This window comes from Phoca vitulina, unplaced genomic scaffold (assembly GCF_004348235.1).
Source record: "Phoca vitulina isolate PV1807 unplaced genomic scaffold, GSC_HSeal_1.0 scaffold2, whole genome shotgun sequence".
NCBI classification, from domain to species: Eukaryota; Metazoa; Chordata; class Mammalia; order Carnivora; family Phocidae; genus Phoca; species Phoca vitulina.
This window is the reverse complement of record NW_022589705.1, coordinates 53,583,959-53,608,991: the sequence shown is the minus strand read 5'-3', so window position 1 is coordinate 53,608,991 and position 25,033 is coordinate 53,583,959. Positions and strand designations below refer to the sequence as shown.

General features: G+C 38.5%; 2 protein-coding genes across 2 annotated transcripts in view; both read left to right on the top strand.

Moving 5' to 3' along the window:
* FGGY (FGGY carbohydrate kinase domain containing) overlaps positions 1–20,970 on the top strand; it is a 427,695-nt gene extending 406,725 nt beyond the window's left edge. Inside the window, exon 18 of the transcript XR_004302223.1 lies at positions 19,458–20,970. The gene's annotated coding sequence lies outside the window, so the exon portion shown is untranslated. The remainder of the gene's footprint in view (positions 1–19,457) is intronic.
* A 1,758-nt stretch (positions 20,971–22,728) lies between these two features.
* The window catches only part of HOOK1 (hook microtubule tethering protein 1), a 59,807-nt gene continuing 57,502 nt past the window's right edge, over positions 22,729–25,033 (top strand). The window contains exon 1 of the mRNA XM_032427696.1: positions 22,729–23,016. Within this exon, the coding sequence (XP_032283587.1) occupies positions 22,954–23,016 (63 nt within the window). The 5' untranslated portion in view covers positions 22,729–22,953. The remainder of the gene's footprint in view (positions 23,017–25,033) is intronic.

Below are 25,033 nucleotides of genomic sequence, written 5' to 3'. Positions count from 1 at the left end.
TGACAATGACAACAACCAAACTTGCATAGAGTTAAAAATATATGTAATAGTTCTTATATCTATGTAACAACTTCAGAATATTATTTTTTATTTTATTGTGTTTAAATTCAATTAATTAACATATAGTGTATTATTAGTTTCAGAGGTAGAGTTCAGTGATTCATCAGTTGTATATAACACCCAGTGCTCATTACATCACATGCCCTCCTTAACGCCCATCGCCCAGTTACCCATCCCCCCATACCCCTTCCCTCCAGCAACCTTCGGTTTGTTTCCTAGAGTTAAAAGTCTCTTATGGTTTGTCTCCCTCTCTGATTTCATCTTATTTTATTTTTCCCTCCCTTCCCCTATGATCCTCTGTTTTGTTTCTTACATTCCACATATGAATTAAATTCATATGATAATTGTCTTTCTCTGATTGACTTATTTCACATAGCATAATACCCTCTAGTTCCATCCCATTGCAAATGGAAGATTTCAAAATTTTTTTGATGGCTGAGTAATATTCTATTGTATATATAGACCACATCTTCTTTACCCATTCATCTGTCGATGGATATCTGGGCTCTTTCCATAGTTCGGCTACCGTGGACCTTGCTGCTATAAACATTGTGGTGCAGGTGCCCCCTTCGGATCACTACATTTGTATCTTTTGAGTAAATACCTAGTAGTACAATTGCTGGGTCGCAGGGTAGCTCTATTTTGAACTTTTTGAGGAACCTCCAGACTGTTTTCTAGAATGGCTATATCAGCTTGCATTCCCACCAGCTGTGTAAGAGGGTTCCCCTTTTTCCACATTCTCACCAACACTGTTTGTTGCAGAGACTGTCTTTTTTCCATTGGATATTCTTTCCTGCTTTGTTGAAGATTAGTTGACCATAGAGTTGAGGGTCCATTTCTGGGTTCTCTATTCTGTTCCATTGATCTATGTGTCTGTTTTTATGCCAGTACCATACTGTCTAAATGATTATAGCTTTGTAACACAGCTTGAAGTCTGGAATTGTGATGCCTCCAGCTTTGGTTTTCTTTTTCAATATTCCTTTGTCTATTCAGGGTCTTTTCTAGTTCCAGGCAAATTTTAGGTTTGTTTGTTCCAGCTCTGTGAAAAATGCTGATGGTATTTTGATAGGGATTGCATTGAATGTGTAGGTTGCTTTGGGTAACATAGACATTTTAACAATACTTGTTCTAATCCATGAGCATGGAATGTTTTTCCATTTCTTTGTGTCTTCCTCGATTTCTTTCATAAGTGTTCTATAGTCTATAATTAACCAGTGAGAAACTAGTTAATTGTGTATTTAACTGGTGAATTCTACCAGAGTACAGATCCTTTACCTCGTTGGTTAGGTTTATTCCTAGGTATCGTATGGTTTTTGGTGCAATTTTAAATGGGATCAATTCCTTAATTTCTCAGGAATCAAGAAAGCTCAAAAAATAGAGAGCTTTTCCCCCCTTGAGGGTGATGTTCACTATGGGTTTTTCAAAAATGGCTTTTATGATATTAAGGTATGTTCCCTCTATCCCTACATGGCAGAGAGCTTTTATCAAGAAAGGATGCTATATTTTTCTGCATCTATTGAGAGGATTATATGGTTCTTGTCCTTTCTTTTATTACTGTAATGTATATCACATTGATTGATTTGGGGATGTTAAACCACCCTTGCTGCCCAGGAATAAATCCCACTTGGTTGTGGTGATTAATCCTTCTAATATATTGTTGGATCCTATTAGCTAGTACCTTGGTGTGAATTTTTGCATCCATGTCTATCAGGGATATTGGTTTATAATTCACCTTTTTAGTGTGGTCTTTGTCTGGTTTTGGGATCGAGGTAATGCTGGCTTCATAGAATGAATTTGGGAGGGTTAGTCATTTAAAGAAATAATTTTATTCTAAATTTGTCATGGATATTATATACTGAATGTCAACAATGTAGTTGAAACTCTGGACTTGTAAACAGGATATGATTTATGATGCTATTATTTCTAGTAAAAAAGTGAGAAACTGGTTAATTGTGTATTTAACTGGTGAATTCTACGAGGTTTTATGTTGAGTTCCCAGTGATTTCTCTGATCAGCTTTTCCATTTCAGACTGACAATGGGCCCAGGCAGAGTTTCAGTACAAATTGTCATGGGGAAATACTTTGAGACCTTCTGTATCATCTATTTTTCAGGATTTTATTTGAGAGTCAGAAACATAAATGACAAGAAGGATTCCAGGAGCAAGAGAAATGTGAGCTGTTGCATCGGGGCAGCAAGGAACTGTAATTATTATATGGACAGCAAGAGACATCAAGATTTTATGCCGAGTTCACACATTAGTCAACAAACACTGATGGAGTATTAGCTATGCACAAAGCACTGTGCTGGTGACAGGGAATATACTAGTGAACAGAGCCTGATACCTCTTCATGGAGCTTAGAAAAATCAGGAAGAGTTAAGAAAAGTTAGGAAGAATCTTGTAGACAAAATGGCACTTGGGAAGGCCTGAGTGCAGGAAGAAGTATATTGCCTGTAAGTTACTCCTGGAGAATAGATGACATATTCTAGGTGTTCTATATATCTGTGTATCCCTCACAATGTCTGTTATTGTGTTGTACACACAGAGACACACAACAGATATTTTGGAATCAATAATAAATGATGACTACCAATGACTATGACACCATTGGATCAGTGGGCCCTCCCGGATTTTGTCTAGTTCTGAAGGCTAGAACATGAATATCCTCCCTGGTAAAGTGGGCATCATGATACCTACTACATAGGATGGTATAGAAATATATTGAGATGATATATGAAAAAACAATATTTAAAATGCAAAACATCATCAACATGCTCATTGTTCATCTTCAAAACAGAGGAGTAGAAAAAGCATGGGAAAGAACATCAAGGAAGATTATCATTAGAAGAGGTTCAGAATCCTGAGCATTTTATTAATTTAATTCTCAAACACATAAAATAATGTATCTGAGGCAGAAATAACCAAACTGTGACAATGTTAAAGTCTCATCAACTTGACTTGGGGGAGAAAGAGAAAATGCTCAGGCTACCAGCTTGAGTAAAGGAATAGTCATTTCTCATGGTCAAAGCTTACAAGTCACTGCACCTGAGTTTCACATAACAGCCAGAAGTTGAACAATTTGGTTAAAGAACATATTAATGATGCCAATCAGTGAATTTGGATAGATTTCCCTGCAGAATCAAACTCTTGTTTTGATTATACATTTATATACACAGAGAGAGTATATATGTGTTAAAAAGAAATTTGTTAAAGTTTTGTTTTGGGGCTATGAGATACTATATATATGAAAACACATTATCATCTACAAATACCTACAGAACTCTAAGAAACTATTACTATCAGTAGTATTTTTACTTTGTATTGCTCCATGCCATTATAATCTTATGGGCAAGCCTTCTTAATAATGGCCCATTGGGAGCTTTCACTAAATGATCTTGAGTGGAATCCAAGTCTTGAATTGCTTAAATGAATTCCACTCTCTCCTGAATGGTACAGTGCTGCTTCAGGATGTTAGTTAATGGAATTGTGACCCTACAAGTTCAGCAGAGCTAACTATTAATAAGGCCAAATAGGCCTTTATTTAGGATGATAAAAACAAATAGAACAGCACTTTTTAAAAATAACCATTGAGATATCCTTGGAATAATGCCACAAATTTGAGTCTGGAGAAGAAAAATCAATCATTTGGAGAGGGAGTGCATTCACATATTGCTCATCCTGCCTTTTACTAAAGTATCTGAAGTATGAGAAACAGAGTACACTGATGCTCATCACATACAATGAGCCTGAGTAAAAGGCTCGCAGGATGCCTGCTATTAAACGTGGAAGCCACTCTCTCCATAGGGCATTTCCATATTAAATATCTTGCAGTCTTATCAGTTAATTTACTGGTCATGTTACACTGCAAATAGGTTTAAGTTCCCCTGCCAATTCTAACTGATTGGTAGTGGCTGTTGGGGGCACTTTGTTGAATTGAACTGTGATGGTAAAATCAAACTCTAAAGCAAAGGTCATGGATGTGTATATTTGAGGGTGGAGGGGAGGGGCTGACAGTCCCTATGCAGTGAGTCATGGCTCTGGATTAAGAAAAAGGCTGATTAAGCACAGGCCCATGGCTACACACTCGTTTATTCATTTTCTTATCCCTTCTTAAAAAAAAATGGAAGAAAATATTTAATATAAAAAGATGAAATCAGGGAAAAGGAAAGTAAGATCAAATAACAAGATAAGGCCACTGAGAAATGCAATCCATAAAATCCTGCACCCTTAGCAAAGGGGGCTTAAAACTTGACTCTGGGGGTGCCTGGTGGCTCAGCCATTGGGCATCTGCCTTCGGCTCAGGCCATGATCTCAGGGTCCTGGGATCGAGCCCCACATCGGGCTCCCTGCTCAGCGGGGCGTCTACTTCTCCCTACTCCCCCTGCTTGTGTTCCCTCTCTCGCTGCGTCTCTCTCTGTCAGATAAATAAATAAATAAAATCTTTAAAAAAAAAATAAATAAATATAAAACTTGACTCTAAACTTTCTAGTAGCTAAATTAAAAATGGGAGTCACAATCGTTTACAAGATCCACGTTGTCAAAAATATAAGGAAGTTCCTATAAGGAAAGTATAAAATAGACATGTTGGTAAAAAAAGAATAGAGTGGAACTCGAAGGCATGAATTTAAATCCTATTTACATTTAGTAGCCATGTGACTTTCAGCAAATTACTTAAACTTGACTACCTCAATGTCTTCATTTGTAAAGTTTGGATACTACCACTTCATGAATTGTTTCAAAGTTAAATTCTAAAGTGAATGTGCTCTTCATTTTTGTTCTGGTGACCTCACTTCTCTGCCCTGTTCCATGCCCTGGGAGGCTGACCCTGCAAACTGCATCCTCCAGGATCCCTTTGCCCTCTGGCTTCCAGTTTGGTTCAGCCAAGAAGAAGTAACCTCTCCCCACTGCATCAATGCTGAGAGTAATGGTAGCCACTCCCTCTATAACTACAGCTTCTGATGGGCAGCAGCTCTCCATAATGCCAGCTGTCCCCAAGCTCCAAAAATACTGCTGCCTCCCCCTTGCCTAAGAGTAGTAACAACTTCTAGATGCCTGGTGCCTCTGATCACTTGTTGGTTTCCTCAACCGCATTCATACTTCTGTAATTAGTCCCTTCATTAAGTTCTCATCAGAATCCAATGTGAGCATGCATTCTGTTTCTGGCCAGGGCCCTGACTGATAACAATGAATATTTATAACAAGATGGAAGAGGAAGGGAATAGAGTCCTAGTTTTGAGCCCCTAATCCAGGCCAAGCACAGACACTGTTTATGATAGATATTCAATCAATGCTGATAAGTCTGAACAAAGGGGAATGAGACAGGATAAAAGAAACTGTGGTATCACAAGAATTTGAGACACAGGACAGAGTTCTTTCCATCAGATGGCCCCCTTTCCCCAATTTGGAATGTGAACAGAAGAAAGAAAATCAGGATTGATTTAGTCTGGACAACAATAACAACATGCTAGAATTTTTGAAGATAGAAAATGTCCTCAGTTTTAGTATTATGCTGAGCGAAATAAGTCAAACAGAGAAAGACATGTATCATATGACCTCACTGATATGAGGAATTCTTAATCTCAGGAAACAAACTGAGGGTTGCTGGAGTGGGGGGTGGGGTGGGAGGGATGGGGTGACTGGGTGATGGACACTGGGGAGGGTATGTGTTCTGGTAAGCGCTGTGAATTGTGCAGGACTGTTGAATCTCAGATCTGTACCTCTGAAACAAATAATGCAATATATGTTAAGAAAGAAAAAAAGAAGAAGAAGAATGTAGCAGGAGGGGAAGAATGAAGGGGGGGAAATCGGAGGGGGAGAAGAACCATGAGAGACGATGGACTCTGAAAAACAAACTGAGGGTTCTAGAGGGGAGGGGGTTGGGAGGATGGGTTAGCCTGGTGATGGGTATTGAGGAGGGCACGTTCTGCATGGAGCACTGGGTGTTATGCACAAACAATGAATCATGGAACACTATATCTAAAACTAATGATGTAATGTATGGGGATTAACATAACAATAAAAAAAATTTAAAAAAAAAAAAAAGAAAGAAAATGTCCTCAGTTTTAATACAATTCAAAGAGAAATGATGTGGCAAAGAGCAAGTCACGATACTTCTTTGTGCCATTTTATATACCTGGGTGTAAGGTAGAGGTGGTTGGGCATAATATAGTTAATGGAATGACTAGTATTCTCACATGCTAACCACTTTTTGGGATGATTTACAATGTTCAAATAATGTACCATCAGAAAATAAATATTTTGCCTCCTTTTCACATAAAAAAAGGGGGAGTCAACTTTCAGAATGACTTAAAACGATAGAGAAAGTAACTAGTGCCCTCAAACTGTATTGTTCACAGGGTCTAGCAGAGGTACAACAAAAGGTTTGTGGGCATCCAGCAAATTCTGTTGTTATTCCCAGAAATCACCAAAGCTAGCTCATCCCAAGTGTTTCTCCTAATAAACTATCCTACATGTGACTGTGGTCAGGAAAGGTCCTCTTCCTCAGAACCTCTCTATTAATAGAGACATGTTTTTTTCTCTTTTGATGCATTTTTTTTTACAGGAGAGCAGAGATGTCTTAGATCTTTTGTTTATAAATCATCTCCATAAACAGATCTTGTATAAAATAACCACAGTGTAGGGGAGGACTTAGGAAGAAAAAAACTCATAAAGTAAAACACTTTACTTTTCTTTTTGCCATTTTCATCCTGTTTTGATTTTCAACATGTGTAAATCATTCTGTTGCTATAAAACGTATTAAATGAGGTAAAAGAGCAAAGACCAAAAATGTAATAATGAAGCGAAGTTTTAATCTTTTACAATTTTTTGGCACGATCAGCTTGATTATATTTGATATACACTTAAGGGTTTGGTGTTTCAGAGGGAACTTTTCTTAAAACTGTTCACGTGTCCCAGATGTGACCTAGTTTCATTCTGGGAAATGGATGCTGAGTGTTGCACCGGCAAGTCAAACAGACGTGACTATTTTAGGAGCCATAAATGCAGTACACTTACAGGAACCAAATATGAAATCCCAGCTGGCCAGAGAAAACCTTTGTTGAGCATGTACTATGTGCTGAGCACAGAAATGTAAAAACAAAGGACAAGTCCTGATTTTAAGGAGCTCATAGACTAGTAAGAGAGACAATAAACATGTCACACTGTAAAAGAGAACAAACGTAGAAGTAAAACCAAAGCATAATATGTTCAAATATCAGAAGGTGGGAGTAGAGAAGCATTACATACAATGTAGCCATTTTTTTTTTTTTCTGTTTTACAAGAGTTAAGGGGATTCTTCATAGAGGAGGTGGAATTTGAGCAAATTCTGAAGTTTTAATTCTCTTCAATGAAGTCATGACCTGTTTATGGACAAATGTCCACTTGGATCAGTGAGATAACAGATGGAAAATGACTAGCACAAGGCAGGGCATAAAATAAGAATTATTAAATGTTTCCTCTTTCCTTCTGTATTTTTTAATTGAGATAAAATTCACCTAACATAAATTCACCCTTTTAGTCATTTTAAAGTGTACGATTTGGTGGTGCTTAGTACATTCACAATGTTTTGCAACTCTTACCACTTTCTAATTCCAGAATGCCTTCATCATTCCACAAAGAACACTATGCCCATTGGACAGTCACTGGCCATTCCCCCCTCCCCGTAGCACCTTGCAACCTCTCATCTACTTTCTGTGTCTGCCTTTTGTGGACATTTCCTATAAATACAGTCATACAGTATGTGGCCTTTTGTGTCTGGCTTCTTTCACATAGCTTACTGTCTTCAAGGTTCATCCATGTTGTAGCATGAATCAGTACTTCCATTCCTTTTTATGGCTGATGAATATCCCATTGAGTGTGTATACTACATTTTATTTATCCGTTCAGCTGTTGATGGACACTGGGTTGTTTCCACATTTTGGCTATTGTGAATAGCGCTGCTATAAACATTTGCATACAAGTTTTTACTTAAAAACATGCATATATAATATATTCATGTCATCTGTGACTAGAGAGAGTTTGGCCTCTTCCTTTCCAATTTGGATGCATTTTATTTTTCTGGCCTTGTTGCTCTGACTAGAACTTCCAGTACAATGTTGAATAGAAGTGGCAGAAGTAGACATCCTTGTCTTGTTTCTGATCTTAGGGTAAGCTTTCATTCTTTCACATTGAGTGGGATTGTCATAGATGGCCTTTATCACATTGAGGAAGTTGCCTTGTTTTCCTACTTTTCTGAGTATTTTTATCATGAAAGATTATTGAATTTTCTCCAATGCTTTTTTGCATCAATTGTGATGACTGTGGGTGATTTTTCCTTCCTTCTTTTAATATGCTATAATATATTGATTGTTTTTCATATGCTGGACCACGCTTGCATTCCTGGGATAAATCCTACTTGGTCATGGGATATAATGCTTTTAATATGCTGTTGGCTTGGTTTGCTGGCATTTTGTTGGGGACCTTTGCATCTAAATTCATAAGGGATATTTTTCCTATAATTTTCTTTTTTCATGATGTCTTTGGTGTTGATATCAGGGTAATGCTGGCTTCATAGAATAATGTGTTCCCTCCTCTTCTATTTTTTGGAAGAGTATGAGGAGAATTGGTGTTATTTCTTAAAACATTTGGTAGACTCTACCAGTGAAGCCATCCAGTTCTGAGCTTTTCTTTGTTGGAGGCTTTTGATTATTGATTCAATCTCCTTACTTGTTTTAAGTCTGATCAGATTTTCTATTTCATCTTGAGTAAGTTTTGATAGTTGGTGTTTGTGTAGTTTGTGTGTTTAGAGGAATTATGTTTATTTCATCTAGGTTATCTAATTTGTTGATACACAAATGTTTGATGACTGGTGAATGAATAAAGAAGAGGTGGTATATGTATACAATGGAATATCACTCAAGAATGAAATCCTGCCATTTGCAACAACCTGGATGGTGCTAGAAAGTATTATGCTAAGCGAAAAAAGTCAGAGAAAGACAAATATCATACGATTTCACTCATCTGTGCAATTTAAGAAAACAAATAAGCAAAGGGAAAAAGAGAGAGAGAGAGAGGTAAACCAAGAAACAGCCTTTTAACTATAGAGAACAAACTGATAGTTACCAGAGGGGAGGTAAGTGGTGAAGATGGGTAAAGTAGGTGATGGGGATTAAGGAGTGCACTTGTTGTGATGAGCACCGAGTGTTGTATCGAAGTGTTGAATCAATATATTGTACACCTTAAACTAATATTATATTGTATGTTAACTATACTGGAATATAAATAAAAACTTAAGGAAAAAAAAGAATACACATTGGGCTTTTTGCTGGCAATGGGCCAAGTGTAAAAGAGCATGGTCTAACCCCACGTGGCCTGAAATGGACCGTGGCTATGTGAAATCAGTACATGTAAGCTGTGTACTGCTGTGCAGCTTTTAGAAGCTGTGTGTGTTTAACAAAATAATGTAAAATATCACATTAAAAATATTCATAGCGGGCGCCTGGGTGGCTCAGTTGGTTAAGCGACTGCCTTCGGCTCAGGTCATGATCCTGGAGTCCCGGGATCGAGTCCCGCATCGGGCTCCCTGCTCGGCAGGGAGTCTGCTTCTCCCTCTGACCCTCCCCCCTCTCATGTGCTCTCTCTCTCTCTCTCAAATAAATAAATAAAATCTTTAAAAAAAAAAAATATTCATAGTATTCCCTTATAAATTTTATTTTTATAAAGTCAACAGTAATGTCCCATTTCATTTTTTATTTTAGTAGTTTGAATCTTTTTTTCCCCCTTGATTAGCAGAACTAAATGTTTGGTAATTTTGTTACTTTTTCAAAGAGCCAACTTTTTATTTCATTTACTCTATTATTTTTCTATTTCATTTATCTCTATTCAAATCTTTATTACTTTCTTCTGCTTGCTTTGGGTGTAGTTAGCTCTTTCTTTTCTAGTTGCTTAGGAAGGTGAGATTATTGATATAAGATTTTTCTTTTCCTAAAATGTAGGCATTTAGAACCATAAATTTCCCTCTGAGCAAGCACTCTTTAACTGCATCACATGAGTTTTGGTGTGTTGTGTTTCTTTATTCATTCATCTCACAGTATTTTCTAATTTTCTGTGACTTCCCTTTTGACCCATTGGTTGTTTAAGAATGTGTGGTCTAATTTCCACATATTTGTGAATTTGCCAGTTCTCCTTCTGTTCTTTCTTTCTTTCTTCCTCCCTCCCTCCCTTCCTCTCTCCATTCCTTCCTTCCGAAAGGAATTGTGTGTGTGTGTTTATGTGTGTGTGGTAAGAACATTAAACATGAAATCTACTATCTTAAAAAATTTTAAGTGTACAATACAGTATTGTTAACTATAGGCACAATGTTGTAAAGCAGATCTCTAGAACTTATCTTACATAACTGAAACTTTGTATCCATTGAACAGCAACTCCCTATTTTCCCCTTTCTCCAGCCCTTGGCAACCACCATTCTACTCTCTGTTTCTAAGAGTCTATTTTAGATACCTCATATAAGTGGAATCAGGCAGTATTTGTTCTGTGACTGGCTTATTTTACTTACCATAATGTCCTCTAGGCTATTCCATGTTGTCACATACAGCAGATTTCCTTCTTTTTAAAAGCTGAGTAATATTCTATTATAGGTATATACCACATTCATCAGTTGATGGACATTTAAGTCCATTATTTCTATATGTTGGCTATTGAAATAATGCTGCAATGAACATGGGAAGTGCATATATCTCACTGAAATCCTAATTTTAATTTTTTAAGATATATACTTGTTAGACCAGATGGTAATTCTAATCTTAATTTTTTGAGGAAATCCCATAATGTTTTCCACAAAGGCTGCACCATTTTGTATTTTACATGTACCAACAATGTACAAGGGCTCCAATTTCTCCATATCCTTATGAACACTTATTAACTTATAGATAGATAGATAGATAGATACAGATAGATAGATATATATAGATACTAGACATCCTAACAGATATTAGTGGTATCTCATTGTGGTTTTGATATGCATTTCTCTGATGATTAGTGATGTTGAGCATTTTTTCATATACTTGTTAGCCACTGTATGCCTTCTCTGGAGAAATGTCAACTCAAGTTCGTTGCTTATTTTTTAATTAAGTTATTTGTTTTTGCTGTTGAGCAAAAACATATATTGGATATTAATCCTTTATCCGATATATGATTTTAAAATATTTTTTCCCATTCTTAGTTTGCCTTTTCATTCTGTTGGCCACCTCCTTTGCTGTGCAGAAGATTTTTGGTTCAATTACTTTTGTAACTTTGCTTGTGTTGCTTGTGCTTTTGGAGTTATATGCAAGAAATCATTGCCAAACACAATGTCATGAGCCTTTCCTCTGTTTTTCTTCTAGGAGTTTTACAGTTACTTCTAATTTTATTCCATTGTGGTCAGAGGAAATGCACTGTATGGCTTCAGTCATTTAAAATGTACTGAGATTTACTTTATGGCCTAATGTGTGGTCTTTTCTGGAGAATGTTCCATGTGCACTTGAGAAGAATGTATATTCTGCTATTGGGTAGAGTGTTCTATATATGTCGCTTAGATCTAGTTGTTTCATAGTGTTGTTCAAGGCTTCTATTTCCTTGTTGATCTTCTGTCTCATTGTTCTATCCATTATTGAAAGTGGGGTATATAAGTGTCCTACTATTATTGTTGAACTATTTTATCTGTAATTGTCAGTTTTTGCTTCATATATTTTGGGCCTCAGTTTATATGTTTATAATTGGTGTATTTTTTTGATGGGTTAATTTTTACTCATTATGTAATGTCCTTCTTTGTCCATTGTAACAATTTCTTTCTTAAACTCTATTTTGTCTGATATTAATATAGCCAATCCAGCTATCTTTTGAATAGTATTTGCATGGAATATATTTCATATCCTTTGTCAACTTAGCTTTCTTTGGATCTAAAGTGAGCCTCTTATAGATAACATGTGGCTGAGTCATGTTTTTTACTCCATTCTCCCATTATTTGCCTTTTGTTTGGAGTCTTTGGTTTTTTGTTTGTTTTTTAAGATTTTTATTTATTAGAGAGAGAGAGAGAGGACGAGTGGCAGAGGGAGAGGGAGAAGAGAAGCAGGCTCCCCATTGAGCGGGGAGCCCGACGTGGGGCTCGATCCCAGGACCCCGAGATCATGACCTGAGCTGAAGTCAGACGCTTAACCGATGGAGCCACCCAGGCACCTCTTGTTCGTAGTTTTTATTCCATTTACATTTAAGTAATTACTGATAAAGAAGGACTTCTATTTGGCTATATGTTTTCTATATGTCTTATATCTTTTTCTCATTTCCTCCGTAACTGCCTTCTTTTGTGTTAAATATATATTTTCTAGTATACCATGTTTTTTTTTCTACACATTTTTAAGTTATTTTTTTAGTGGTTTGCCATCTAATTAGAGGGATTACAATTAACAATTTAATTTATAGCAATGCACTTTGAATGAGTATCAAGTTAGTTTCAATTTTATATATAAAAATTTTCTTGTATGCAACTCCATCCCTCCCTTTATGTTGTTATTGCTACAGATTACATTTTTATACATTGTGTACTCATCAACATAGATTTATAATTATTATCTTATGCAGTTTTTTAAAAAATCACGTAGGAAAAATAAGGAGTTGCAACTTAAAATACTGACATATATTTACCTATGTAGTTACCTTTACGGCTCCTCCTGTGTTTTCTTTTTTTCCTTCCCTTCCCCCCTTCACTTTTCACTCATCCTTTTGTTCCTTTGTTCCTTCCTTTTTCTCTCTTTTCTTTCAAACATTGGTAGGAAAAAGGAGAAAGCTGTACTTTACTATTATCTTAAGTTGGGAAGCTTATAATGTCTTCGGTGATTAATTCTTTCTCTCCTCTTTGACACATGATTTGTTACAACTATGTCTCTGTATTATTTATTTGCCTTTTTGATGTGCAAGTCCAGCATCCTTAATTACATGGTAAGCATAGTAAGGGTAGAGACTCTGCCTTATAATTCCCCACATTTCCAGAGTCAAAGGAAATGTTCTATTTATAGAATGCACTTAAAATGTGGTTGGTGATGTTATCCTAGATATCCTGCCTTCTTTCTCCAGGCAGGCAAGCTATTATTATCCCCATTTATAGTGAGAAACTGAGAACCAAGAAGGTTCAGGAACTTCACCAAGGTAATAAGAAGAAGGGGAGAAAAACATGTTCTTCTGGGCTTTGTACCCAGCATTGTTTTCCAGGCAGCTTGTCTCAGTTATCTCTTACAAGCCTGCAACAAGCTTTCCCACCACTAGCACTAACTTCTGGCAATAGGCAATACTTGTAATGAATAATCCAACTGAGACAGCATTCAATTTGAGATGCTTATCTGTTCTTTTTGAATCAACACTGAAAGCAAATGAAATAGAATTGTTTCCCACAGGCTTCCTGAGCAGTAGAGAGAAACACTTGAAGCTATTTTTTTCAACCAAAGGACAAAGTTTGTGAGGGTGGCTGTGCATGCAAGTCACAATGAGTAACTGCAAGTGAAATAGGAAGGCAGCATGTTCACAGCTTGCGTTTCTCAAATTTAGAAGTGGGTGAACTTTTTCTTCTCAGCCCACAGACCTCCTTGCTTGGCTTGCAGAACGGCGTGGTGTCGCGGAAGGCACAGGCGAGGCTTCTCCAGTTACAAAGGGGGCACATGGGCTGCCTGCCGTGTGCATTGTAACTTAACTTCCTCATTTGCAGAAATAAGGATTTACGTGAGGATTAATTTATGTCCTGCATGTGAGGTGCCTGGAAGAGAAGAAATTGACACCCGCCTTCTTTCCTCATCAGGGTCCCTCTCACTTCTCCATTGTCCCTCCCACTTTCACATTGTTCAGTGTCTTCATTCCCTTAGCTTTTTAGCCCTTATAAAATACATGACATGATAAATACTTTCACCCTAAAATGTAATAAATGACTATTAGGTTCAGTACTGAATTTTTACAGGAACATGCTCATTTTAACAGGGGACTAAAATCGAATGTCCAATGAATGAAATTATCATTACAAAATGGAACCATGTTTGGTTACAGAAATTCAGCCTTAGTAAACATCATTCTTCACAAAATGGAGCCAGGGCTTCTTGGAGAAATGGATGATTCCAGGATAGGGACATGAAAGCACCTGAAACATCTTGTCCCAGGAAGTATAGAAGCATTTAAAAAACAGGAGAGGTATGCAGAAAGGACACAGAGACCAACTTGAAAGGGTTCCCACTGGCTGACCTTGGGAAAATTTGATGATTAAAATGAATAGTGACAAGAATGGATTATATCATATCGAATAAAAATACATTTATGAATCCATAATTACACTTAAAAATTTAAAGGTGGGTATGGACAGAAGAGGAAAAACCCTTTTTTGTAAAAACAGAATAGTGGGGCACCTGGGTGGCTCAGATGATAAAGCCTCTGCCTTAGGCTCAGGTTGTGATCTCCAGGTTCTGGGATCAAGCCCCACCTCCAGTTCCCAGGTCACCTGGGAGTCTGCTTCTCCCTCTGCCTCTGCCTCTCCCCCTGCTTGTGCTCTCTCTCTCTCAAATGAATAAATAAAATCTTTAAAAAATGTTAAAAAAAATAAAAACAGAATAGTGCCAATTAATGGATATAAGAGATAACAGAAATAGAAAATCACCATTTTAGGACCACCATAGTAATAATTAATTCAGACAGTAACATGGATGCTAAAAGCTCTGTGTGATAAACTTTTGAGGAACCATATATCCACACAGTCTCAAGATTTACTAATTGCAGTGGGAAAAGTATCTTTACAATGGAGAAATCTGGTGGACACCATCCTAACTGAATGATAAAATTTAACATCTCCCATAACTGGACAATCCAATACTGTGCTCCTGCCAATGTGGTGCACTGAGCTCACAATATAACCTCTGCTAAACATGATCATGAAATAAATCTGATCATGAAGAAACAATCTGACAAATCTTGCTGGACTGGACTATCAAAAACGTTGTTGTCATGAAATATCACAATACATACACACGTCCAGATAGGGAACTGACCTACATTAGAGGAGACAAAAGAGACATGGCCATAAACACAATGATTCTTGATTCCTTGATTTTGGATTCCAGAGGGAAAAAAAAAGAGAAAAAAATTGGGGGACAATTAGGTAAATTTAAAGAAGTATTTCATATTAAATAATAATATTAAATTTAAATTTCCCAAGTTTGACAATTACATATGGTTATCTTAAGAGAGTGTCCTTATTCTTAGAAGATAGATGCTGAAGTATTTAAGGGCAAAGGATAATTATTTTTGTTACTCTTAAAATATATATATGGAAAAGGAAATGTGGTTGGTTAACTATAACCAGAAAAGAACTTTGTACAGAAAAAAATACACTGTAAAGAATAGGCCAGTTATTTAATCCAAATGGTCAGTTTAGTTATTCTTCAGAAAAATCATGTGAAGTTTATAAGGAGAATTATGTTTGAAGTAAAAGTTCAAGTTTACACTTGTGGTGAGCATAGCATAATGTAGAGAGTTGTCGAATCACGATTTTGTAGACCTGAAAATAATGTAACATTTTGTGTAAACTGTACTTCAATTAAAAAAAAAGTGTTAAAATCTCAAAATATGTTTAAATATTGGCCTTTATTTTTAAAATCTGCTTACATGGATTAGAAGGATTTTTTTACATAAAAAATAGGGTCACCAATGGAATGATAAGCATGGATCATCTCTTTAACAGAGTGTAAAATGATGACATGTCTTGTGATTCACTTAAACTGAAATATAAAGTATAGGATTTATAGGTTTCAATGATACTTTAGATTGGTAACACTATCAGTACATTTTACTAAATGTCTTTTTATTACCTATTTTTAAGTTTTTGAAAACAGAGTACATATATCTTTTTATTAATTTTTTTTATCATCTGAGCTACTTTAGGACAAGATGAAATAATTATGTCCAATTTTATTTCACTTAGGACTTTGGGATGAATTTAAATATGCCTAATAAATAAGATGGTTATATTAATTTTAACTCAATAAATGGCAAACTAAACATCCCTTTCCATCAGTTTTAATACAATTTCTAGGGGCGCCTGGGTGGCTCAGTCATTTAAACATCTGACCCATCATGATTTTGGCTCAGATCATAATCTCATGGGTTGTAGTATCCAGCCCCTCGTCGGGCTCTGCACTCAGTGGGGAGTCTGCTTGAGATTGTCTCTCTCCCTCTGCCCCACCCCCCTCTCTCAAATAAGCAAATAAATCTTTTTAAAAATTCAATTTATAATATTACCCTGTGCTGTGATTTATCTTTTTGTAATTTCTGTTTCCCAACTACTCTAAGGTGGCATCTGTTTAGTGATTTGACACCAAGTCCCTACATGAAATTATAGCTGTGACTACAATCCCCTTCCATTTTGGAGCTTTTTCAATATAAGAGACAATGCCAACATTCTTCCTCTGTGACCATTTTAACTTTGCAGTTATACTATTGCCACCGTTAAAGATACTTTTCCATTTCTGACACCATGCTTTACCATTCTGAATGATGGCATACCACCTCCACCCGGAAGATAATGTGATGTGATGCCCAGATCCCCAACATTTGGGAATGCTGTTGTGAATTGCCTTGGCAGGCACACCACCTTTTCAGGAGAGCTCACATCCAATGATTGATCAACATGGAGGCATAAAGACTAAGTCACTTTCATCCAAACTCAGACAACCTGGAAGGGCCACTCTAGCTTCAGAGCTCCCCAGGGGTTGGTTGAAACTTTCATTAGGTAACTGCACCACAGCCTGCTTTCTCCCTCTGTGCACTTCTGCTTCCCTTTCTTCTCCTCCACAGCCCTCAATTCCCAAAACCACTTCTTAATAAACCTCCTGCCTGCTAATTTCCATCTCAGAGTCTACTTCCTGCAATTTTTCTGCTTATAGTGTAATTTTAAAATCCCTTGTACTATATAGATGTACATGCCCCAGTAACAGAGATGCCTTCACCCTTAACTTGAACTTCTCCATCAAAATCTTAAAATAGTTTCTCTTTGGGCAGCCCACCAGGTTAGTGATAACATTGCCTGCAAGCGCTGAACTGAAATGCATCAAAAGGCAGTTTCACTAAATGATATAGAAATCTCTTGAACTTAAGTCTATAAAAGCACCAAAAGCAAAATTCTTGGTGTCACCTACAGTCTCCATGTAGCTTTAGTTTCATAACAGGACTCAGTTCCTGGCCAGTGTGAGGAATAGATAAGTAGTTCCCTTTTTTTTTTTTTAAAGATTTTATTTATTTATTTAATTGACAGAGAGAGAGACAGACAGACAGACAGCGTGAGAGGGAACACAAGCAGGGGGTGTGGGAGAGGGAGAAGCAGGCTTCTGGCTGAGCAGGGAGCCCGATGTGGGGCTCGATCCCAGGACCCTGGGATCATGACCTGAGCCAAAGGCAGTCGCTTAACCAACTGAGCCATCCAGGCGCCCCTAGATAAGTATTTCCTTTTATACAGTGGGAAGTAGTCCACATCCTTGATCCCCTTCCTCTAATCTCTACCCAAGTAGGTACCCCAGCTGGAAATATCTGTGGAGATGAAGTCTCTCCCAACCCCATCACCTAGAAGTTCAGATCTACTGAGTATCCAAGTCAGTGCTGGCCAAGATTTTCTCTTTATTAGAAAGCCAAAGCTTACCCATGGTTGGTGCCTGGGATTGGTCTTGCTTCCCTAAACCCAGTACAGTAGTTAGTAGATCTAGGCACTAATGCCCACTGGGATCACATGCCTAAGAAGTAGAAGTTTTAAAATGTCAATTTTTGTCACCATTTCTCTTCCCTAGAACTCTGACAAGGGCTTTTAAATCTTTCCCAGAGCCTAGACACCATCATTCCAAAGTATCTCTCAGATTCTGAAAATTATCAATCTAGAAGTATCTGCTGTTACATTTAACTGCCTGTGGACCTTGATGCGGATTGGACATAACCTGAGTCTGCTATAGTTCTTTGGATAGTGTGGACTGAAGACCAATCCTGGGGGTATCATATAGAAAACCAAGTTAACCCCTATGGTAGATCTTACATCATTCTGACTTCTTCTCTCTGTTGCTGAGATCTAGCCTATTTTGCATTTTTTTCCCTCCTTCCCTCCCTTTCTTTATCCCTTTTCCCTTCTTTCTGTCCTTAAAACATCTGTAGGATTTCTGGTTGAGGGACTATGCAAGGTACAGCTGCACCTAAACAATGCTGTAAGGATCTTGTATATGGGGCCCAATAGTTTGCTTCAGAAATAAGTGCTTTGCTAGTGAGGTCCACCTGGAAGGTTTGCAGCTGGTGTGGTCACTCTGCTAGAATGGGTGCTGTGTCTGAACATCTAGATCAGTGCCTGTCCAGGCCAGAGTTTTCCTCTACCTGAGGTCTACTCTCAGCCATTCAGGGTATCTAGATATCAGCAGGGGAAACCTTTGACGTTTCTATCTCTTCTCACCATCACTTGTATGTGCAAGGTACAGATTTCCTCTTTACAAGTAGAGCCTACTACGGTTCTATTTGAGATACCTAATCAGGGATTCTCTTTTATCATTTCTCCTTCCACTTATAGCCCAATTCAGAGTCTAAAACCTCATCCTGACCCTATCTTTCTCTAAGAAAATATTTGTTTTTATTTTTTTTAATTTTAATTTAATTTTACTTATCTTTTGTTTTAATTAAAAAGGTGGTATTTGTTCACTTTGATGAAATTGGAAAATAAAAATTAATAATCACAACGAATAACCACTGCTAATATTCTAATATGTTTACTTTGTTTTAAAAAATGAGTGGAAACATAAGCATGCACACACACAGCCCAAGACATATACACAGTGTGTATAATAACGTGTACTGAGCAATGTTCTGTTAAGCATTTTATATTCATTTGATCTTCACAGGAACCATGTGAAATTATTATTTTTGTCTGCAGGCATCCATCTCCCCCACCCTCCATCAACCACCCCATAATTTCACCTTGGTACTAGTCCTGGTGGAACAGATAGTCTGGGGACGTGCTCTGTTTATGGCAAAGGGCTGAACACATATCCTATGACAGGCCAATAGGATGCCCTCTCTGGAAATTGAATCTTGAATAGAATGACTCAGAAAAACTTAGCAGCCACTTGATCATATTCATCTAGGTGGTGTTCTCCTGAAAAACTTCCATAGATTGTTACCTACATCCTATGAGTGGCTTTGGGACCTGCTCTTGCCCCTGCTGGCTTCTTCAAATACTCCTCTGAATCTGTAAGATTTCTCATATCCTTGCAACAACATTGTTATTTATAAAGTTACCCAGGTTTGATTTCTCCCACTTACCACCAAAAAATACATAACTAATATAGAAATACATAGTAGTAATAATAATAATACAAGTATTATTCTATTTTGCAGAGACAAACTGAAGCTTACTGAAATGAAGTGACTTGCTCAAGATCACCCAGGCAATAAGAAATCATATCAGGTCTCCATAACACTAAAGTTTGTGCTTAATTCTAACCAACTCTCTTTTCGATCTCCTTCTGTACAGACACAGAGGTGTGTGTATGTGTGTGTGTGTGTGTGTGTATTCTTATATGTGTGTGTGTGTATTCTTATATGTATTCTTATATTTAATCATTTTCAGCCTTCAGTTTTTTTGTCTGATAATAAAATCGCTGAAGAAAAATTTTAAATTACTGTAAAGTACAAAGAAGGTAAAACTTACCCATTATTTCAATACCCTGATATCATCAAAATTACTATTAACATTTTGGTTTGTTTAGTCTCTCTTCTCTTTCTCTCTCTCTCTCAGTGGGTATATATATACACTCACATGCATACAAAATAGGGATCCATACATAAATTTCCATATATAGTATATACATATAAAACAGCGAGAGTGGGAGAGAGCCTTACTCTATATACAGACTTGTATCATCAATTTTTCCTTTTGATATTATTCTTTAAGCCTTTTCCTGAGCAATTAAACTTCTTTCAAAATATTTTAATAGCTACAATATATTTCATTGTATGGATATACCATAATGTATTTAATCACTCTTCTTTCAGACATTTAATGGCTGTTTCTTTTTCTACTTTGATAACTAGCACTGCAATCAACAATTTTGTTGGCATCTGATTATTTTCTTAGAATAGATTCTGGAAGTGAAACTATTGGTTTAAAGGCTGTGAGCATTTTAAAGATTCTTGATATAGATTGTCAAAAATTTTTCAAAAGATTATTCCAATTTACAACCCCACAACTAGTGTTTAAAAATCAGTTTTATTCAGTGCTCCAAATATAGATGCCAACTTTTAGAAATGAATGTCAACAGTTGGAAAATGATGGACTATATTGTATTAGGCATTTTTTCAATATATATTTTTTTCTAATTATAAAGTAATACAAACTAATTGCAGGTTGAAAAATATAGATTACAGAAAATTATCCCTTTATCCATAAATAAAAATGACAGTTTGATGAACATTCCTTTGTCTTCTTGCTGTGCACATATTAAATAAATATTTATAATGTTGAGATCATATGGCTCATACTTTTATATATGAATTTTTAATTTAATGTTATATATCATTATGAATTTATATTAAATATTTCCAAAGCATTGTTTTTATTAGTTGCCAAATAATCTATCTTGTAAACTGGCTATAATGTAGTTAACCTTTCTTGCTTATTGTATGTGGATTGATCAGCATAAATAGAATTGCAGTACATAACATTTTGCATAACCTGACTACATTTCTGGTAATTTCAATAGAATTTATGACCAGAAGTGGAATTATAGAATCATGGGTTTAAATAGCATGGCTATTCTAAAGTTTCTTGACAAATATTGATAGAAAATTAGAAAAATTATTCTAAAATGTTTGTTCCAGCTTTGTATGAAAGTGCACTTCACTCTTCTCAACATTATTTTTTTCATTGTTTTATTTCACTGATTCATGTTTTGCATTTTTCTAACCTTTTCATATTTCCTTGAATTATTTGTATTTCTTCTTTGAATTCACTGATCATGTCCTTCACATATTTTCCCATTAGACCTAGTATCATGAAGACAACAGAGCATCCTTCTCTGAGGATCTGTTCTCTGCTTCTACAGAGCTCAGAAGAATAACTCAGTTGCCCACCAGTTACTTTTCTTAAATATTCCTGGTAATTCACCTGTGACTCTTAGTGATAAGCATATATGATTGTAGTAACTCATATTTGTAAAGGACTATCCAATTCATAAAACTCTCCCACATCCATTATCGGTTTTGGCCCTGTGAAGGAGACCGGGCAGGTTATGTCATTAGCATCACTGTAGAAATGTGGACGTTGGATTCCACAGGAGAAAGCTGTTAACAGCCAGTGGGGAGTAAAGTCAAGACTCAGACCAGGTCTTCAATTCCTAGATCTTCTCCTCTTCATTAAGTCACTTTACTGATGTTGCTAGTGTCCAGAAATATAAAACGACTCCACATGGGGTAAGAAAGTTCTGGAATAATGTTAAGAGACTTGATAGCAAACGCAAGGACTCTATTCTTAGAATGAGACTGATTTACATTTGAGGGCTTTTAATTGCAGTCATCTATCAGTTTTTAACTTTCAATGTCTAAATATAAAGACGCGGCAGTATAAACGAGCCAGCTGCATTTTTACACAGCGCATGAACTGATGAGTTTATGAATGAGTGAAGTGATGGAAATCAACAGCAAGAGTAAGAATATCCCAACCCAGTTCAACAGCCTAAGCCATACATCAGTACCTTGGAGAGCTTCCAACTTTAAGTCAGCCCCTCCCTCACATTCTCAAAAAAGACAGGTTTTCAATCTCCAAAGGAAAATCGGAAGCATTTTACACTGATATCTTCCATGTTTTTTGAAAACTTCAAGGTGATTTCATTTTCCATTTTCCTACCTGAAAATGGTCTTCCCTTTTGCCCCATTTCAAATAAAATTGCCCGTGGCTTGTGATCTTGTGAGAGCTTATTTAAGCAGCTTTATGGTATTTTTCCCCCCTTAGCAAACACATTTCTTTGCCATGCCTGCAAATTAAAATGTCCTTTGCCATTGAGCGCCCAGGAGAAAATCAGCTCTCCCTATCGCGAGTGTTTTTTATTCTTGGGTAGGATCTGTTTCTGAAGACATGATGGCAGCAGAGCGTGGGTCTCCACAGGTGTAGCCAGGAGCTGCCCTACCTCGAGAAAGAAGGCGCGAAGATGTCTGAGCCCGCCCTACTTACGCTTGGAGCCCCGCTGCCTCTTCTGCCCTTGGGGCTGCGCGAGCTTCAGCCTCTACAATGCCCCGCCGCGCACGCGCGCTCCCCGCCCCCGTCCTCACCGCACCTGCCAGGTCACAAACCCCTTCCCACCCTCTCGCGCTCCCTCCCGGAGGCTGTCTTGTCTCACATTGATTGGTCGGAGCCAAGAGGGTGCGTCCAATCAGCAATCCCTCCTGCGCAACCTATCCCCGCTCTTCCCGCCCCCTGCCGCCCCGCACGCCCCTCTCGGGCACCTACTTTCTTTGTGACTGGTGCGCGCTCTGGTCACTCAGTGCGGCGGGGAGAGGTGTGCGGGAGTGGGCGGGAAGTGGGGGGGGGGAAGAGAGGGAGAGGCGGGAGGGGGGCGGGGCGGGAGGGGGCGGGGCTCAGGTGCTGAGCCGCGCAGTCGGGCCAGACCGAGGAGGGGGCTAACTGCGGAGGGGGGCGGAGCAGGGACGGGAGCGGTGGCGAGGAGGGGGTTACGCCGGCGACGTCGGCAGCGCGAGGCTTCGCGCGTGAGCCGCGCGGGCTGGGCCTGGCTACCGAGCTTTCCCGGCCGGCGAGCAGGTCGTCGACGCCGGCTCCTCGCGGAGCGCGGGGAGGAGGGAGGCGTCCCTGTCAGCGGCGTAGTCGACGGCGGCCCCGGCCATGGAAGAGACGCAGCCGCTTCCGCAGTCCGAGCTGCCGCTGTGCGACAGCCTTATCATCTGGGTGAGTACGAGAGGGCGAGGGGGGCCGAGGGGCGGAGGCGAGGTGCCCGGGGCCCCCAGTTCTCCGCAGGTGAGCCTGAGGAGTAAGCTGGGCCACCTGCGCCGCGGACCGGGCGCATTGCCCTCCGCGTCTCCTGTCGCCCTTGACCGCGAGAGTGCCACCTGCAGGTCGCGAGGCAGGCGTGTGTGTGTTTGAGTGTGTGTATGTTTGTGTCTGGAGACGAGGGAAGGGTAAAGGGAGCTCTGGAGGTAGGGACGGAGGAGGTTCCTCTTACTCCCCCCGATCATGCTTCTGACAGCTGTGGCTGGAGCCAAGTGTCCATCCCCTTTACTCCTTGCTGCCCTATTTTCTTCCTCTGGGCCACCGACTCTCTCGCCTTCTGTCTGCTGAACAGCCTTCTTATACGGATCTTTGTGCCACTTGGGAGCGAAGGCCCCCTCCGAAACTCCTCTCCCACTCAAACCACTTTGCTCTGCTTGGACGCAGGTGGCCAAGAGGTGGTTTTGGTTCCTGGATCATGAGAGCTTCTCCAGGATCCCAGGACATCCGATTTTGTAGAAGTCATTTAGAAGGGATATTTCCACGTATTTCCTGTGTGCAGAAAAAGACATGTTGGGGGGTGGGGGGCTTGTATTCCCCTTTTCTTGCGGGCCCCCCCTTCGCCCTCCAGTGGGCAGCGTATTCTTTAAAGAAAAAGACTTGGCATTTTCGTTTGCACTTTGTGCGTGTTTAGGTTTTTGTTTTTGTTTTTAAAGTAGGCTCTGCGCCCAGCAGGGCCTGAACTCAGGAACCTGAGATGAAGACCCTGACGCTTAACCCACTGAGCCACCCAGGTGCCCCTGTGCATGTTTAGTATTTCTAATTAATTTGTGTTAGGTTTGGACAGGCAGAATCTGTCCCCAGTATTCCCCTCAGTAAAATGACGTCTCACCTTTTGGAGATGCTCAGCCATCAGAGAGCTGGCATTCAGGTGTAGTTTCTAATCCTTATTGGGCAAGTTTGATGCTTAATGGTCTATCCACAAGGTGCTGTTGATGGTGCCCATCCCCAAGCTAGTTGTTTAGTTGTGTGTAGAGGGGTGTGTGCATAATGGAATGTATACAGACTGGATCAGGAGGTGATAATTGGTTGGTGAGATTCCCTAGCAATCTCCTAATTTGAGTAATTCAAAAAAATGAGAGAAATCAGAGAAGGTTTCTGGCCACCTATGAAGTCTACTGGAAATAACCATAATTTAGAGCAGCATTTGCAGTGTAGAGGTAAATAGCTTTTGTTGTAAGTGGAATGCAAGTATATAGGGTTTCTGAGTTAAAAGCAATTAGCTAACTGTTCATCTGTATTTTCATTTAAAATAAGTATTGGGATTTAGATGCTGTATTTTAAGACTGTCATGAAATAAGGCAACATTACTTTTAATGATGTGTTTTGTTAAAACAAGTGGCTAATTAAAGGGTGTATCCTAATCTGTTACTTTATTGCTCCAAACATCTGACTTAAGTAGCAAACTTAGTCTTTATGATGTCATTGACTTATATGAGGTAGTGGTGAAGTATAGGATTTTCTTGAATTGTATTGCAGTATTTTAAAATGTTATGTGACTATATCCATTCTTTGAACCAGTCTTTATTGAGTTCCTACTTTGTTCAAGGCACTGAGAAAGACAGATATTGAGAATAATCAAAGAACTTTCCATTTTTTGCTGGAGTGGTAAACAGAGCTGTGCATTTTTACAATGCGAGGCAATATTCCTTAAAAACTGCAAAAATGGTATAAATGACAGAAAGTAATAGGTTATTTGCCTCTCCAGTTCTAAGGCTGCTGAAACACTGCAGAGATAGTGGAATTATTGTGCAGATTGTTGCCTCTACAAATGCTGCTACAGCCAAGTCTACCTGTTCCCATAACAATGCCCAGCCATATAAAGACTAAGAACAACCACACAGTTCCCCTCATGTTTCTCTTTGCAAACTTCTATCAGTCCCTGTTTGAGCCCCCAACTTTTCTCCCCTCAGGAGAA